We start from the raw sequence: 17,220 nt of genomic DNA, 5'->3' as shown, positions 1-17,220 counted from the left end.
ATATATTAATAATTAGTCATTCTCCAGGCAAGTAAATTAAATTTTCATAGGTCTCTTGTATGAAAAAATTTTGCTCGAATGGTAAAAGTGGATATTATACGCACTCTGTTAGAAATTTCATAAAATTTTACATTGTTGACATGCGGGCAAAAGTCATGATCTGTTCATGGTTCGAAGGCGTCTCTGGCGTAATTCTAACGCGTTGCCATGATTTTGTTTCGCTTGATTTACGGATGGCATCCAGCACTGCTTGTACATATAGTCCATCTTCAAATGTTGCAGCGGCTTGAACAGGTTCCTTTACCCATGATGCATCTTTGTTGGCGAAAGCTTCTTTTAGTGCTCCAACCATTTTACATAAACCTTTAATATATGGACGTGGTAACAAGGACTCAGAAGTAGCAAAGTGCAAATCTTGAACATCAACATATATTGCTTCTTCCTTCATTTGTTGTGGTTCTGCTTTATGTTTAAATACAAATAAGTCTCCGCCACGCACGACTAAATGACCTTTGCTGCCACAAATCAACACCTCTTGAGAGAATGACTTTGCGGGTACCGTATGACTGTACAAGGAGGCAGTGACTAGTGCACCTCCGCCAGCCAATTCCATTTGGAATGTACAAAAATCTGGGGCTGAAATTTGTCGTATGCCATTAACAGCCGCTGTTGTTTTCGTGTATGAACGCACGACGCCATGTACCCGCACTGCATGCTGTGGTAAAAGATAGCTTACCAAATCAATAACATGACTGCCTACCAAATTTAAAGCTCCACCACCCATTGCTGCATCACACATCCAGTCAAATTTCTCCGGAAATAGTGTACCCAATTGTACGCGTATATCCACCAAAGAAATTTGATTTATAGGCCCGATAAGTCCTTCTTGCAGACATCGTTTCATATGTGTAAATGCAGGAAGAAAACGTAGCGAATAGTTAACCAGTGTTATTAGCCGAGGATAGTACTGTGATGCATGTACCATTTTTAAAGCATCCGCTTGATGTAGGCCCATAGGTCGGTCGCAGACAACATGTTTTCCAATACCTAAAGCTTTTTTGGATATCTCTGCATGCTGAAATGGTTGGCATACAATAAATACCAAGTCGACGTCTTTACGAAGAAGCACATCATCGATTTTGTTGGTAAAAAACGAAATCTTTTGCGACTGGGCTACCGATTCGGCCTCTTTTAAAGGTCCCCATATCGCTTTTATATCGAAACCTTTTTCGCGAAGCAGTGGTACCAGAACCTTTGTTATAGCACCTGTACCGAAAATTCCAACACCGGGTAACATTTTCGACTTAATTTTAGGCACGAATTTGTCTGCTTAGCTAAAAAAAATTTATGATTTGTATGTGCAAATGGTGGAATAAAATAATAACAGAAACTTGAAACAGCTGTTGCATTAATTACTGTTTATATGCCGTTCACAGTAGATAATGGTTTCTGGTTTCTGGTATCTGTTATACGCGAACGAAACGCAAGTCTTAAGCTGTTTAAAGTTCTATATACCGTTATTTGTCTTCAAGCAAAAATTACAAAAACAAATTTTGTTTGTTGTTCTTAAGTTCTTAAGACACAGTTATTCAGTCCGATGCACGACTACATAACCGTGGTGGTACGAACGTGTGTATTTTAATACTTGACAGATGTCGCTTGAAGTCTGGCGGCTCCTTTGTGTTAATAGCATAAGTTATTAGTAATAAGAAGTCGGAACTAAGTTTCAAAACCAAACAATGCCTTTTAATTTCATGTTTGCCAATATGGATTATCAACCCCACAAATTTGTAAAATATTGTTTTTTTTTTTAATAATTATGTTTTCCGTAAATTGTAAATCATTTATATCAATAGTTAAGAACTCGGTTTTCCTTTTGTGCTTTGTTTTGCCATGTCCTTCTTCAACCGATTGCGCATTTGAACATTTTCCTCGCGTAATTTTTCGACTTCATTAAGAAGGATCACATTTTCTTTGAAAAGCTTTTCATATTTCTTCGTCTCGTCTTGAGTTGGTTTACGTTCTTTGTGAATTTTCAATATGCGCTCGATTTGTGCACGTTGTCGCTGAAATTCATCACGCACCTCGGCATCCAATGAGATATGTCTTTTAAGTTCATCATCACTTGCATGACGCTGGAATAACTCTTTAACCTTCACCTGCAGTCGCTTTGGTGAATCTACAAATGCCGCGACGTGATAGATTTCGCTGCAAATGCTAGTAATACACTCCCTGCCAGCGCGCGAACGATGCCGCTCCACTTTCAGCTCTTCCACGTTACTGAGGTACTTGTCCTTCAGTTCTTTTAGTTGTAACTCTAATTGTATATTGTTCTGATTCAAACCCTCCAATTCATTTTCCATTTCGAGTATATGTTTCCGTTTATCATTAATTTGGAACTCGCGTGGTTCTATTTGCGCCTTGAGTTCGGCGATTTTATGCGATAGCACTTGCTTGTATTTGTCCAATTCCTGATTCTTATGCAGTAGTTCCTGTATGCGTTTCTCCTTGGCGTTAATGGCGTAGTCACGATCGGAAATGTCCTTCAGCAAGTCGTCAATAGAACGCGTTAAGCGTGTGATGTTCTTCTGTGATTTATTATGTTCTTCTTTTAATGTATCCACCTCCTCGAGCAATTTTTCAATGTCATTGCTTAGTGTTTGATAACGTTTCTCTAAAACGCCTGATTTGCCACGCCACAACTGTGTTGAATTCTGTTCGTTGTTCAGTTTGTTTTCATACTGCAATTGCATCTCCACCATATTCCGATCGTTCTCCTCCTCTACGCGACGACAGTATTCGAAAAATTCGATCTTTTTGTCCTGCATCTCTTTCATAAGACCACGTATCAACTCTTTACGTTCGTCCAACTGCCGTTTGTAGTCTGTCTCTAATCCCTCCACTGTGTCCTGCAGTATACCCGCGGAAGTCTTCAATTTGTTCTCATAATTCTCGCGTAACGCCAACATACTGTCTCGTAAATTGCTAAACTTCTGGTATTCAATCAACATACGTTCCGAATATTGATCCGCTAAGTTATTCAATTGCTTTTTGTGTTCGTCACGCAGATCATTTATTTGGAATGTAACCTGATTCATCTCTTCAGTGTGTCTTTGCTCAATCTCGTTGTTTTTCTTCTTCAACTCCTCGAGCGCCTGACAATAGCTGCGATGCACTTCGGCCAGCTGCTGGCCATCAAAGATCTCATTTTGGCTCAGCTGATATTGAAACTCTTCGGCTTGTTGACGCAAACGTATCTCCAAGTTTGTGATTTGTTCGTTCTTCTCATGTAATATGTTGCGTGGTATAAGTACTTCTTGACTTCGCAGTAAATCTGCATCCATTGATGCGACTTTACCGTCGATATTATCCATCGCCCATATCGCGAGAGTACCATTCTTTGAGATCGCTAATAGCAGCGTGCCGTCATACGAGAAGAAGAGTTTGTTGATTTGGCTTGTGAAGAAACGAAAGAGCGTACAAGAAGCGCCTCCTGCGTCCATGAAGGGTAGTTGTATATTGAATAAGTCACCGTATTCATTGCCCACAAACATAATGAGATCCGAGCGTGACAGGCACATATCTGTCAGTGGCGCACGCACTTTGGAGGGTACAACAATCTCACGTACGATCTCTGAATTTTGGAACTCACGCAGCACGCCAAAGTTTGTTGCCGCATAGATGGAGAGTGGTTCGTTGAAGGTGCAGCAGACCGAACGGTACTCGGTGCCTTTCTGCACAATCTCCTGCACGCGTGTACCCGTTTCAACGTCCCACTGATAGATCGCGCCCTCAGCGCCACCCGATATAAGATATTTGTCCGTGCCGGTCCAAGCCAAAGAAAGCACTAAGCCATTGTGTCCCTAAAACAAATAGTGTGTTATCATTACTCATGATAACGAATCGGGTTCTCAAGACTAGATACGACAAAGCCGTTACAAACGGACGAAGAAATATGAAGAAATTAAGCATATGCGACTCTGGCTCACCTTTAATTGCTTTAAAATGTCCAAATTGTAAACCGAGGTTATGCTAATGATATTGTCATAAGCGGCGGCCATGAAATGACCATAATTCGAGTACTTGACATCCTTGCAGCGTGGAAAGTTGTATGTTTTAACGATCTTGGAAAAAAGAAAGGAACTAGATATTTGTTTTTCAGTTATGCCACCATTCACCTACATTCAATTCGTCCATGAATATTTGTGTAATGCGCAGCTGGTCCGAGAATCCAATGGCGGCCATCAAACCGGTCGAATTCAGCTCCACGATATTCACGTCCACCTGAAACTTGCGCACCAATTCGACCTTCTCCGTTTCGTAATTCCAAATGCGCACAGTCTGATCACGTGCTACAAATACAACAATAAGTTAATGACCAATTATACTTTTACCCACGCTCTTCATCTACTCACACGCTGTCATAATGATCGGCTTCCATGCGCACACCGACATGCTGGTGATCTCGGCCAGGTGGATCCATGCGCCAAGCGGTTGAAATTGCAATTGTTTGGCCTTCAATGTTTCCGGCACAATCAAGATGCCCACATAGATCTGCGCATGCTTAGTCGTCACAATGACCGTCTCTTGACGCGAGCAAATCGCCATATTTGTAATTTGATAAGTTTGCTCCGGCGCGAAACCAATGGGTATAGTTAGCACAGTCTTTCGTTCCAACTTAAATTTGGAGACACGCTCGAAAACGAACACCTTATTGAACATGACAAAGGCGAAACCACGTGGAAATGCGGTCAGACACAGAACACGTTGATCGATGAGCTTTTTGTCGGTCATTATCTTATGTTCTAATTCTTTGTTCAACAAATCTTGATCCCATATAATATCGATAAGATCGGCATCGTATGCCTTCTGTCTTTGTTTGATCTCGCCGTTCTCTATCAACAGCAGTTCATTGTGACTGGTGCCGATCAATATCAAATCGGAGGCAATGTAGGCGATCGAAGTGGTATGGAAATCGACTTTAATGTTATTGGTAATACTTATGCCCTTCTCGGACTTGGTCATTAAGAGCAACACACCGTCGCCGGCTACGGATATAAGACAATGATCTTGCGGATTGCAAGCCAAACATTCGACATTGCCTCTGGCCATATTTGCTGTGGGACGCGCCTCGATGACAGTGCCGCTCTTGTCCAGCATTAGCATATATAAGGTCTCCTCGGGTGGTTTGGTGAGGAGCACAATCGTTTTGGCATCACAGGTGAACGCCATAAATGCTGCTTTAGCGTTGGCGTTCGGAAATGGCAGAGTGCGTCGTTTCTTGAGTGTTGCCAAGTCATAGATTGAGATGGAGGTGCCACTGCAAATGATCGAAGGTGACGGTTATGAATAAAAGTGAAAAACAAATGAAAGGAATGTATAAGATCCCTCAATTACTGTAATTACTAAAATGAAAATAGGGTCACAAAGTACCAGAGACATTTTTCCATAAATAACGGAAAAGTGAATATGTCACCCATTCAACTTACACTTTCGGACAGGTCTCAATAATAGCCAACAATTTGCGCTGCACACTCATCGCTATGTACTCCGGATATATGCCCTCCGGCAGTCTGTGTAAAATACATAAATTCCATTTACATAGCATAGCACAAGCCATTGTAAAGGCACTTACCTGAGAAATCTCTGCTTATTGCTCACATAGTCATGGAACGCCAGCACACCTTCCACAGGATAGATGACTTCCTGATACAGATTAAAGTGTATATTACCCACCACATCTGTGCGCAGTCCATAGATATTCTTTGGTCGTATGTTAACAGCTGCAGCTGATACATCGCCCGCGCTGCTCGGCTCCATGGCCTCGAATATTTATGCCTACTAAATCAAGTTTACACAAAAGAAAATTCCTTCACTTCGCAAAACAAAACAACACAATCATTGATCAAACAAATTGGTTCGCAACCGCTTTGCGCGCAATGCAACAAGCAAAACACAGAAAAGCAGCTCACAAAATATGCGTGAAAAATATATGCGTCTTTGTATATGAAGCGAAAGAAAAAATTTGAAAATTCAAATTTCAGCGTTGACACAAATGAATAGATGAAGACAATAAAGAAATGAGAAACACTCACTCAATAATATACAGTAAATGACGGGAGTGTGGGCATACCAGTCGTATGAGTGATGTAAATTTCTACTCTTCTCTTGCTGGAACTCTTGTGAAATGACCGGTGCGTATGAGCAACATGTGGTCAGTCGGTTGAAGTATTCGGGTAAAGAGTGGAAAAGTTAGTTTAACGTCGATTTTGGTTAAAATCTTTCAATTCAAATTTTTTTTTTCTTGAATGGTGAGATTTTTTTGCAAATAGTTTGTACATGTTGCAATAATTTAATTTGCTTTGATATTACAGATTGAAAGAGTAAAAACTAAATGTATTTTTTTTTCAAAACATAGATTTAAATATATACAATTACAGTATTTCTTTAGTAATATTTTTACCACGAGGTTTGCGTCACTTAGTCCTTCACTTCATTGTATTTTTAATTATTTATTAAAAAAAAATTAAACAAAGCAGATACATAATCGAAAACGCATTAAAATTTGTTTTATAATTCTGAAGTTAAGACAAAAATATGATTTTTAACTATGTATCGCTTGAAGTAATCCTGTTCCAGTTTAAATTAATAATCCAAACCAATGTAACAGCTTAAAAATTAAGTACGCTATATTTTGAAATTTTTGTATAAAAAAAGTAAGAATGCCATGCAAGCCACCATGAAATTTGTGAAGTTTACGGAGACGATGTTGTATCAGATCGTGTAGCACAACAATGGTTCGCTAACTTTCGTCCTGGAAATTTCGATGTGAAAGACGCACTTCGCTCTAGTCGACCTATCGTTGAAATACTTGATGAAATTATGGAAAAGATTGACCAGGACCGTCACATAAGCAGCCATGACATCGCTAAGGACTTATCATTCAATATTGGCTGCAAAAAGAAGATCGATGTATAGGTACCAAATGAATTGTCTGTGAAAAATTTAATGGTGAGTGTTTAGTGGGATTGGAAAGGAATCATCTACTTTGAGCTACACCAGACTGTTCGAACGACTGATTCTATATTTTACTGTCCACAACTGATGAGGTTGAAGCAAGCAATCGAAAAAAAAACGGCCAGAACTGATCAAGAGAAAGGGCTTCGTCTTCCATCATTGAGAATTGAGTAAAGTTGGCTTCAAGAGAAGGTTGCGCAAATTACTTTTCGCTTCGAAACAAAAGTTTTACACTGATGGTCGACCAAAATGGTACATTTTTGGTTCATTATAAGTATAAAAAAATACTAGTTAATTGAAATGAGCAGAAATACTTTGAAAAGCAAAGTCACTAAGCTATTCACTCTAGGAATTATAATGTTTGAAAATTTATTAATCAAATACCACGTACTATCTTTCTTACATGAGACTTTCAATCAAAATAAATTATTGCTTATAGAAAAGTGCATTAGTGCATCGTGTCGCAAACACTGTATTCGCATAGATTTAGCTCCGTCTAACTTCTGGCTATTAAGTAAATTAATAATTTTGAATTTATGAACAAAGCCTCACAATTTTTTGTTCATATTAGTAGTATATAGTAGCTGCTCCACAAATAATTCAGATTTATTAATTTATTTTTTTTCATTATTATGTATGTATATAATTTGTATACCCTGAACAGGGTATATTAAGTTTTCCATGATGTGCTTAAGATCCTATAAAGATATACATATATACATTATATATGGGATCAGCTTGGTGAGCTAAGTCGACTTTGCCAATTTGTTTGCCTATCCGTAAGTCTGCATATATACGAACCAGCTTCTCAGTTTTTGCGATTTGGATCTGAAATTTTTGACACGTTCTTTACTCCCCAAGAAGCTGTTGTCGAATCTGACCACTAAAATAAACGGTCGTAATCAAGTGCTTGTATGGAAAACTTTGTCCTTTGACGAGATATCCTCATGAAATTTGCCATTTGTTAAAGTCCAAGACAACAGTCAAGATAAATTTTGAAAATGTTCACTACGCTGCATAAAGTTTTGCGCTTGCCTAGAAATTTCAGCTATCAATGTTTCAGCGAAACATTTTATTAACAGTGAATGGTATTTTTATCTCAGTAAGCGCATAAAAAGTAAATCCAATTTGTGTTTTCTGCAGCAAAAACATGCATGCAAATTGCATCACTGCGTGCGCGCCTTAGTTTATTTATAACATGTGCTAGCGCTCGCTTGCAGCGCTGCTGCAAATTGTAAATAAGCATGTGCATTAAGCACAGCAGATGGACACGGCAATGCAGAATGTCGAAAAGTCATTGAAACTTCGGTCAGCGTGTAAACGCAAACAAAAGATGTCAAAAATACGAATCTACTTGTATATGTATGTTTGCATTCATAAGCGCGCTTCTATTTATAGGCTTTGACGAGAAGAGTACTCGAAATGACTTACAAGACGACCAAACAGAACAAAAGTGATGACTTTAGTCTGTGTGTATGTGTGCATTTCTGTTTATTTTTGTGCTGCGCTCTGCTTTGCTCTGTTCATGTGCAGCCAAGCATGTTGGGGTAAGGATCGACGCCACAGGAATGGCGAAGATTCCGCCAAGCATTGAGTTGCCCGCGGTTGACTTTTTCGCTTCGAACATAGATGAGTGTTCGTCGTGTAGCCTTTTTTTGAATGTTCGTAATATTTTTGTTTGGTCTTAATTTAAAGTTGGCAGGAGAGCGGATTCGAATATATGTATATTGTTATACATTGGAGTATGATATATATTATTGATTAAGGATCAGGAGTCCACTAATTTCTAGTATCTATTAGTAGTTCTAATGTTTCCAAAACATTTCTTTTAAATGGAGTATAAAAAACATATTTTTGATATGCATCTGTGCACTATAGTATATTTCAAATAACCGAAATGATAGATATTTACTGTCATATATTGGGTTGTCGCAAGATTCTTTTCGTATTTCTAATAGAACTTTAACTTATTTTTAATATTTATAATGAACAATAATGAGCCAAGTATGTTGGTCGACCACTTTTTGCTATACTTCCGCTAGAGACATTGTTCCATCAATGTAAACATTTTCTGATTTCTCAGCGAAAGACTGCGACAAGTGATTTTCACAGACTTCTCTTGAAGCCAACTTTACTCCAATAAGGGAGCTGTGCATTGATTAAAACAAATAGTGGTCCGATGGTGCAAGGTCAGTGCTATATGGTGGATACATCAAAACCTCCCAGCCAAGCTCTCCCGGTTTTTCCTCATCATCAAAGATGTGTGTGGTCTAGCGTTGTCCTGATGGAAGACGAAGTGCTTACCCCGCCGATTGCTTGCTTATATCTCATCAGTTGTTGGCAGTAAAATGGAGATTCAATCGTTTGAGCTAGCTGGAACAGCTCATAGTGCATGATTCCTATCCAATCTCACCAACAATCTCTCGCTTCAGAAATGGTTCGATTTCATTTCGTTTCAGCAGAGAATCGTAGATGTTAGTTTGTTCCATTTAATTTTTCACAGACAATTCATGTGGTACCCAAACATCGAGTTTCTTTTTGTAGGCAGCCTTTTTTAAATAGTTCAAAACCATTTGCTTATGTGAAGGTCCTGGTTAATCTTTGCCAAAATTTCGTCGTGTTTTCGAACCATAGTTCGACCAGATAGAGGTGCATCTTTTACATCGTAATTGTCAGAACGGAGGTGAGCGAACCATCATTGTAATATATGAACTGATACAACATCGTCTCCGTAAACTTTACAAATTTCATTTGGGCTCGCATGGCATTCTTTCTTTTTTTATAAAAAAATTTCAAAATTTAACGAATTTCTTCATTATTTTCACTCAGTTTTCAATAGCTGTAACTTTTTTTCAACTTCTCGGAATTCAATTTTTTTGATTAAATTAGTTTAAGATCTCACCTTTTCAACGTTATATGGTATGTCACAATATCATTGGTAGCACGTACTGCCGATACATTTATTGGGAAAATACGAAAAGACTTTTTCGACTACCCAATATGTAAATACACAATATGGTTTTGGGGAAATCCAACATATATCAAAAACTTCAGAAATTTCGCATTATTTCCGAGACGCGACCACTGTGCACGAGTCGGCGTTGGGTTCGGTAGATAAAAGTTGAGCGCTCACGGAAACAACCGCAGCGCAGCGTAGCCATAGAAAGTAACAAGAACACAGAGATAAGCTTTATAGCTGTGGCAAGAGAGAGCCATACAACAAACGTACTATAGTGTGAGAGAGGGGGCGGAAGAGAGAGCAAACCAAAAAGTAACAATGGCGCTCTTTATGGAAATAGAAATACATGGATGTATTTTATATGTTTATATGTATATATATGTGACATATAAGCATATGGGGTGATAATGAGCCTTAGCAGCTGTCGAACGCAACGAAAACAATAACAAACACTTTGAAAGACGAATACAAAAATAAAAACAAAAACAATGAACAACTGCACTGTGTTTCGTGTACTTTCCGCACTTTCCGCTGTTAAAAAGTCCCTTCGTGCGGCAACACTCGTCACAACCGACGACGCTTCGCATGGACGGAGTTGCTTGCCACCCCACAATGAGGCGAAGCATATGGTATGCCGCCGCACAACAATTCACCTGCCTGACCGGCCTCACTATGCCGACAGTTAAGCAGCGCTGCCGCAGCTGCGACTTCGTTGTTTCGGGTTATAACTCAGCTGGTGGAGCTTCGTGCGACCAACGACACCGTTTGGGCAGTCAGTGAATTCAACGAACCGGCGGTAAGCACAACGCGAAGCGGAAAAAGTCGAAATTGTAAGGTCGCCAGATAAATAGAGTGAAAGTGGGAACAAAAACAACAATAAATACAATTAAAAACAAAGTAAAAAGTGTTAAAATTTTAATGGTGACACAGGTGAATACACTGCTAGAATATATGGTGGCTTCTACAGCGCGATCGCTTTGTTATTATTTTCACATTTATATGTGCCACATGTGAGTGAGATTTAGACGGCAAGTAGCAAAAATGTAGTTAAACTTAAAATCGCAGTAAATCAGTTGTCTGTTTCGTTCACTAATGAACCAAAAGGTGTTTAAAATGGAAATGTGTAAAAAAACGAAAGTGTTGTTGTGAATTTCCATGCCTAACGGTAATTGTTGGCAATGAAGAGGAAATGCTGGTTTTGTTAAGTAAGCGAAAATCGAATAAAAAAGCCGCAGTTGCATGTGAAAGATATGCAAATTTATTTAAAACATGAAATCATGAAGTCGTGCATGAAAACGGCGCCGGAAATAACCAATATCTCGATGTATGTATATTGCAACAACAACAAATATACGCATGTAAAATTTTTAGCAATTTAATGCTTAAACAGTAACAGTTGCATTTATGTGCCGGTGTTGCTTTAAGGCTACGTCAAATAGTTGTGCGTTTGTGTGTGTGGCACGGGCACTTAATTTCATAGGTGAATGCGATTTTCGCATTTTTATTTTCTTCCACCAAGTGGCGGGCCATTTCATGAATATTTTTCTGCATTTCATTGTGCAATTAAAAGCGTCACGCGCAGCAACAGTCGCTGCTGTGGAAACGCCATTAAAAGCAGACTGGACAGCTAGGACTAAGCTGCAGCAGGCGAACGGACAAAGAACAATAACAAATTATAAACGCACATGCCTACATAATTGTGTATGTACATATATTTGAAATATGAAGCAGGCGTGTGTAAATTTAAGCTGAAATAGCGTAAAATTAGCAGACAACAACAACAACTAAAATGCCGTTTCATGCTCTGTGTGTGTGTGTCACTGATGGAAAGTAAAACCAAAACTGAACTGAAAAAAAGAATTAAGGAATAAAACAAAAATGGTTGTCAGTGCTCGCCGTTGCTCAGGAAATTGTCATCCAAAATGTATGAAAGTTGCTGGTCGGCAGCGAGCGGCCAGAATAGTAAAATAATCAGAATGTGGCTAGCAGAGCAGTCACTAGAGACTAGCGCTCGCCACTTGGTATACGACACGGTCACGCCAAGTGTTGCACGTACGTTGCCACGCGCACACACACATATATAGAATAAGTGACCCGACGGACTTTTAAATCGTAAAAATATAATGAATAGCATGAAACTCAGTTTAGTGCTCTAAAGCGAATTCGGCTAAATTGAATTAAAATTTGTTAAGCACATAATTGAAGGAGGGAATTCGCCGAACTATTTGCAAATTGATTTTTTATTTAAAAGTCTCGCATTTTTTAAACACTTAAATAACAGGTCAATTGAAAAGTCCTCGGCCTACCATAGTAAAACAAAACTTTTGGCAAAATTAATTTTTTTACTCAACGTAGTTCTTCCAAGGGTGATAAATTGATTATAGCGAGCCTCCACGTCCGTTCCCACAACAGTGGGGCCTATGTAACCGGAGCAGACCCGGATTTTTATCCGGCTAGGGACTTTCACCTCGGCAGAATTCTGCCGCTATAACAACACCAATCCTCCAACGTTTAGATAAAATTTTTGTAATAGGATGTATCATTTGTTTCAAAACAAGCCTCAGTTTCAGCGATTACCTCCTTATCCACTCGGCTAACTGTCGCTTGGACTTCGGAATGAAATGATAGAGCAATCCATCCCTCATTCATTGTCACATATCGACGCAAAAACTCAGTATTATTACGGTTTAACATTTCCAAACACTGGTTCGAATCATCAACTCCTTGTTGTTTTTGGTCAAAAGTGAGCTTGCGTGGCATGTTTTCGTCCGTAATCTCTTTTGGGTGTCCGCTGCGTTCCAATCCTTGATGGTTGATTTCTTTGAGCAGTCTTCAGAAACGCGTCAACAAGCCCAGTTTTTGCTTCAGCTTAATTTTTTTATTTCAAAAGGCAATATCTCAACAATGAAAACATTGCACTTTATACACCTTTTTCTCAATCAAAAAAGTTACTCCACTCAAAATGATATGATTCACAAACAAATCATCTGACAGCTATCATATTTTTACACCCGCCTTTTGAACGTTAGTTCTAACTACAAATTATATGCCTTTAATGATAGTAGCGTCATCTATATGACAGGCCGGAAACTTATCAATTGACCTGTTATGCACACTGAATTGTCTGTCGGCGGTAAAGTGACTTGTTGTATGTAACGCAATGTTGTTGGCCCCGCGAGCATTCAAGCTAATGAGCAGTCGAGTCGCAAGTACTCCGTTCATGCATAAGCTCCTTCCAACTGCGAGTGTTCCCTCCTATTCATGTATGCATGTCTGTACTCATATTGAAATTCCATAAATTGCTATGCAAATTTGTGTCCCAAAACTTTACGCTACGAATTTCATCAAACCGCATTTGGAATTTGCGAAATGCTGTTGTGGTTGCTGCCACATTCCCATTGCTTTGTAAAATTCGGTGCATCTCTGGGATTTTACGAGTGCCTAGCGAGCATAATTAAAATTCGAAATTATAGTTTTCGTTTAAGTTTAACAGGAGATCTAATATAATTCGTAACAGCAATAAAAATCTTCAGCTGAGTTATCTAAAATGATACTTTCGTCGCAAGGCAAACGAGGTTTGTTCAATAAGTACGGAGTGGGAGAAAATTTGATGATACCAGTAAAATTTTCGTTACTTTATCTAAACACTTCGTTATATATGTACATATTAGCTATCGTCGTAAATTTCAATCCTTTGATATAAATTTTCAAATTACCATAATATATTTCTGACATTAAGTCTATCAGTTGCTTATATATCATCCATATCAGGATATCCTAATAATAACGTATTTTTGCAGGAAAAGGATAATGGATTTCAATAAGGACGCTACAAAATTTTTTGTTTTTTTAATCAAAAATTGTTTGGGATAGCAATGAAATCCTTTATGCCTGTGGAAGTCCCTGGCTTGTTAGCATAGATCATAGACTAGACGTAGTCCCAAAGGGAATAGTCTAACGGCGTCACATCGCACGACCGAGGCGGCAAATTGCTTGGGCCATTACATTCACCAAACTTGGTTTTCAATAAATCGATTATGAGATTCGCTGAGTAGCTTGTGGCGCTGTCATATCACCCAATTTGGCCCAAAATATTCGGTTATCATTGAGCGGTAGCGATTCCATAGTAACGTGCCAGACTTGATCATCACGGAAGATGTACGGCCCGATGACGCCGCTAGCCCACAAAACGCATCAAACCGTAATTTTTTCGGGATGCAATGGTGACTGATGGAGTTCGTAGTGGTGGATTATTGCCCGCTGACAATGGTTTTCGATTCGGAATTCGGAAGATTTTAAAGTTGTTGCTCAGCCCAATTCACGAACATACCAAAAAATAAGGTGACATTTGAATTTAAACTACGCGCGTCGAAGTATTTGGTGAATTATTTTCACAGTCACATTTATGTCAAATTTCATGTCAAAATATTCATTACTGTTCGAGATACATGTCGTTTTGTGAGCTGCTAAAAGTGAGTTTTTCGTTTTTTGCGATGTCGAAATTTGTTGAGCAAAGATTTTGCATTAAATGATCATTTCGCCAATATCGTTCCGCAACCACCGTATTCACCTGATCAAGCTCAAAAGACCGTTCCGGGGACACCGTTTTTATACGATATTCAAGCCGCAGCGAATACGGAACTGAGGGCCATCCTGGAAAGTGACTACAACCGGTGTTTCGAAGATTGGAAAATCCGTTGGCATAATGTATTACATCTGGTAGGGATTACTTTGAAGGGGATGAAATTGACTTGGAAGAATAAATGAAGAATTTTCAAAATAAATGCAATGTCACCTTATTTTTTGGGTACAAAGTATGTCGATTATGATGGTCAACCGTCCGTTCTTGCCTTAATTTGATCTTAGAATGATGTAGGCCAAGACCTTTTCGCAAAATTCGTCACAACGACGTCACAGAGATGCCCAACGCTTGAGAACGACGTGTGAGGGACCTATGTGGGTCCTCCTCAATGCAACACTATTCTCGGCACTACAGGCACTTCTTTTTCTCACTGGCACTGGAACATTTTGTACTGTGCCTCTTGATACAAATTTTGCACTAGACGCATAATTGTTGATCTGGCAGGACGATTATTAAGACTTTAATTGGACGTAGCGCTCTTAAAATTGAAGCTACTGACTCCGACAATCGACTCGTTGTTGGATTGAATATCTCTACATGATAAAATGTCAATCCCTACTGAAGAGAGGCTTCAAAATCCCTATCAGTCTACGTTTTTAGCTTCTTATTGGAAAACCCTATAGAAAGGAATGTAAAAGATTTTTATATTTTTTTGCTCAGCCGAAAGCCTCTGCTGCTAGCAGCATAAATAATTATTATGTAAGCTTTGTATAAATAAATAAACAAATAAATAAATAAATATTTTTTTGTTAATTGTTGTGAGTTAAATTTTTTCTTCAAATTTTGCCTACATTTAGGCGCAGTAATTAAAAATTCCGAATGTTTACCCATTTCATATTATTATATTATAACATCAATTTAATTGAAGTATAACAATTTTCGAAACTATTTACCAAATTTTAGGAATACACAATTGAAAAAATCTATTTTGCTGGCAGAGTGGAGTATTAATTTAAAATTAAAATTAAATTGAAATGTATACAAAAATTTGATCAAGAAAATTAAAACATTATTTGGACTTTCGTAGGCGTGGCTGAAATTGAGTTAAGCAAAACTTTGAAAATTACATTATCAATCATTCTATTCTCCAAATCGCTACAAAAATATTTTAAATTTATTAAATTAAATTTTAATGAAAACTGAATTCTCTATATTCAATAACTTTTATAATACCGTGATTTGCGTTTACAAAACTACACATAACAATATCAATCCTTTATTTAATTGGTTGAAAATGTCAATATACAAATAATTAGCCTCCAAGGCTTAAATACGATTTCGCTTAGTCAAAGCCACTTTCCCCCCTGAGGCGTTCGCTGTGAAAAATTTGTTAGATATAGTTTTTGCTGTTTATTGCGTACTTTGTAGCTGTGTACACTTCAACGTTAGCCAATTTAACATTTGAAAAACGAAAATACCAAATTAACAAAATTCATAAAATGTTTTGAATTCTTGCCACAAATACACAAACACACACAGAAAATGTCGGTAAACACAGAATTGCACTCACCGAATGTAAAGATAACTGTGAAATTCGATTAAAAATGAAATATTTATTACCAGTATAACAGTACTGACGATAAGTGTAGATAAAATATATGGCGTATTGAATGCCACAAACACCTGCCGCGAGCACATAAAGTTCGACAAATCAAACGCAAAAATAGTTTCTAAAACAATTTCGTTTGCCGTTTAAATTGAAATTTTTTGTGCAATCCAAATTAAATTGGTAATCAATTTAAGTTGTCAGAATTGTTAAATTGTCGTCTGCTTAGTGCTCATTGAGCATGCCTTGCACTACCACCTGCTGTCCATCACTCCAAATTTCAGCATTCTAACTTGTCGCTTGCGCGTCGCCGTCTTAGTTCTAGCTTCCGCTGACTTCCGTCACTTTAATATAGTTTGACATTGTTTATCTGTCCTCTATTTAATGCTCTATTATTCAGAGAATTGAAGACACAATTTTTTTGCTACCAACTGCCACTACTACCACTACTTCGTCCCGATATTTTGCCACACATACCTACAGCAATTACCGGGTCTGCGTTACTACAGCCCCTGTGTTTTCCACACTCAAGTACTTATGTGTTTGTGTATGCGTGAGTTTGCAAGTAATTTGTAGTCACTCGTCTACCTGCATTACCGAGTTCGCCGCATACTTAGAATAAACTGAAAAAAGTTACTTAATCAATATTTGTGACACGAACTCGATGGGCAGACAATCGGCTGGCAGTAAGGAGCTTTAGGACACTACTCGATACCATAAATAATAATGCAAGCCCACACATATTTATACATAATTATGTATGTACTTTACCTAACACATATATAATATAAATTTAGGTATCTTAAGCACTTGGTAAAACAACTGATTTGTTGTTGCGTTAATGCGCTGCCTGCTCTTGTCGTGAGCGGTGAGCTGTGCATTAAGGCATTACTTGACTTGATAATTCTCTGGTTGATTGTTAACACTGGCTCTCTCAGAATGGTTCAAGTATTTTCAGGAAGACAAATCCTCGGGTTATTTGGCAATTAGATACATATTTTTCCTGGTATGTATATATGCAAATGTTGTTTCTTAACCACTTTATAAATCTCGATT

The 17,220-nt window shown here is 38.2% G+C and overlaps 2 protein-coding genes across 2 annotated transcripts; both read right to left on the bottom strand.

Annotated features, from left to right (window-relative positions):
* Positions 1-6: 6 nt before the first annotated feature.
* LOC108965213 (glucose-fructose oxidoreductase domain-containing protein 1) lies at positions 7-1,395 on the bottom strand. The gene has a single exon (XM_018927449.1). It carries the CDS (start codon positions 1,295-1,297, stop codon positions 128-130), a length of 1,170 nt encoding a protein of 389 aa, XP_018782994.1. The 5' UTR covers positions 1,298-1,395; the 3' UTR covers positions 7-127.
* Positions 1,396-1,767: 372 nt separating this feature from the next.
* LOC108965211 (cilia- and flagella-associated protein 57) lies at positions 1,768-5,997 on the bottom strand. The gene is made up of 6 exons (XM_018927447.1): positions 5,636-5,997; positions 5,490-5,573; positions 4,416-5,320; positions 4,183-4,352; positions 3,990-4,124; positions 1,768-3,863 (listed from the first exon to the last, which is right to left on the bottom strand). The coding sequence occupies exons 1-6, from the start codon at positions 5,818-5,820 to the stop codon at positions 1,857-1,859; spliced, it is 3,486 nt and encodes a 1,161-aa protein (XP_018782992.1). The 5' UTR covers positions 5,821-5,997; the 3' UTR covers positions 1,768-1,856.
* Between the last annotated feature and the right edge of the window lie 11,223 nt (positions 5,998-17,220).

This window comes from Bactrocera latifrons, unplaced genomic scaffold (genome assembly GCF_001853355.1).
Source record: "Bactrocera latifrons isolate USDA-ARS-PBARC rearing strain unplaced genomic scaffold, ASM185335v1 scaffold_137, whole genome shotgun sequence".
In the NCBI taxonomy this organism is placed as follows: Eukaryota; Metazoa; Arthropoda; class Insecta; order Diptera; family Tephritidae; genus Bactrocera; species Bactrocera latifrons.
Note: the sequence above shows the minus strand (reverse complement) of the source record. Positions and strands in the feature narration are given on the sequence as shown.

Coding starts and splice junctions, on each gene's coding strand:
- LOC108965213 (XM_018927449.1), bottom strand. CDS start 1,297: ATGTTACCCGGTGTTGGAATTTTCGGTACAGGTGCTATAACAAAGGTT.
- LOC108965211 (XM_018927447.1), bottom strand. CDS start 5,820: ATGGAGCCGAGCAGCGCGGGCGATGTATCAGCTGCAGCTGTTAACATA. Junction 4,125..4,182: donor TATTCATGGACGAATTGAAT/GTAGGTGAATGG, acceptor CTTTTTTCCAAG/ATCGTTAAAACATACAACTT. Junction 3,864..3,989: donor ACATTTTAAAGCAATTAAAG/GTGAGCCAGAGT, acceptor TATTTGTTTTAG/GGACACAATGGCTTAGTGCT.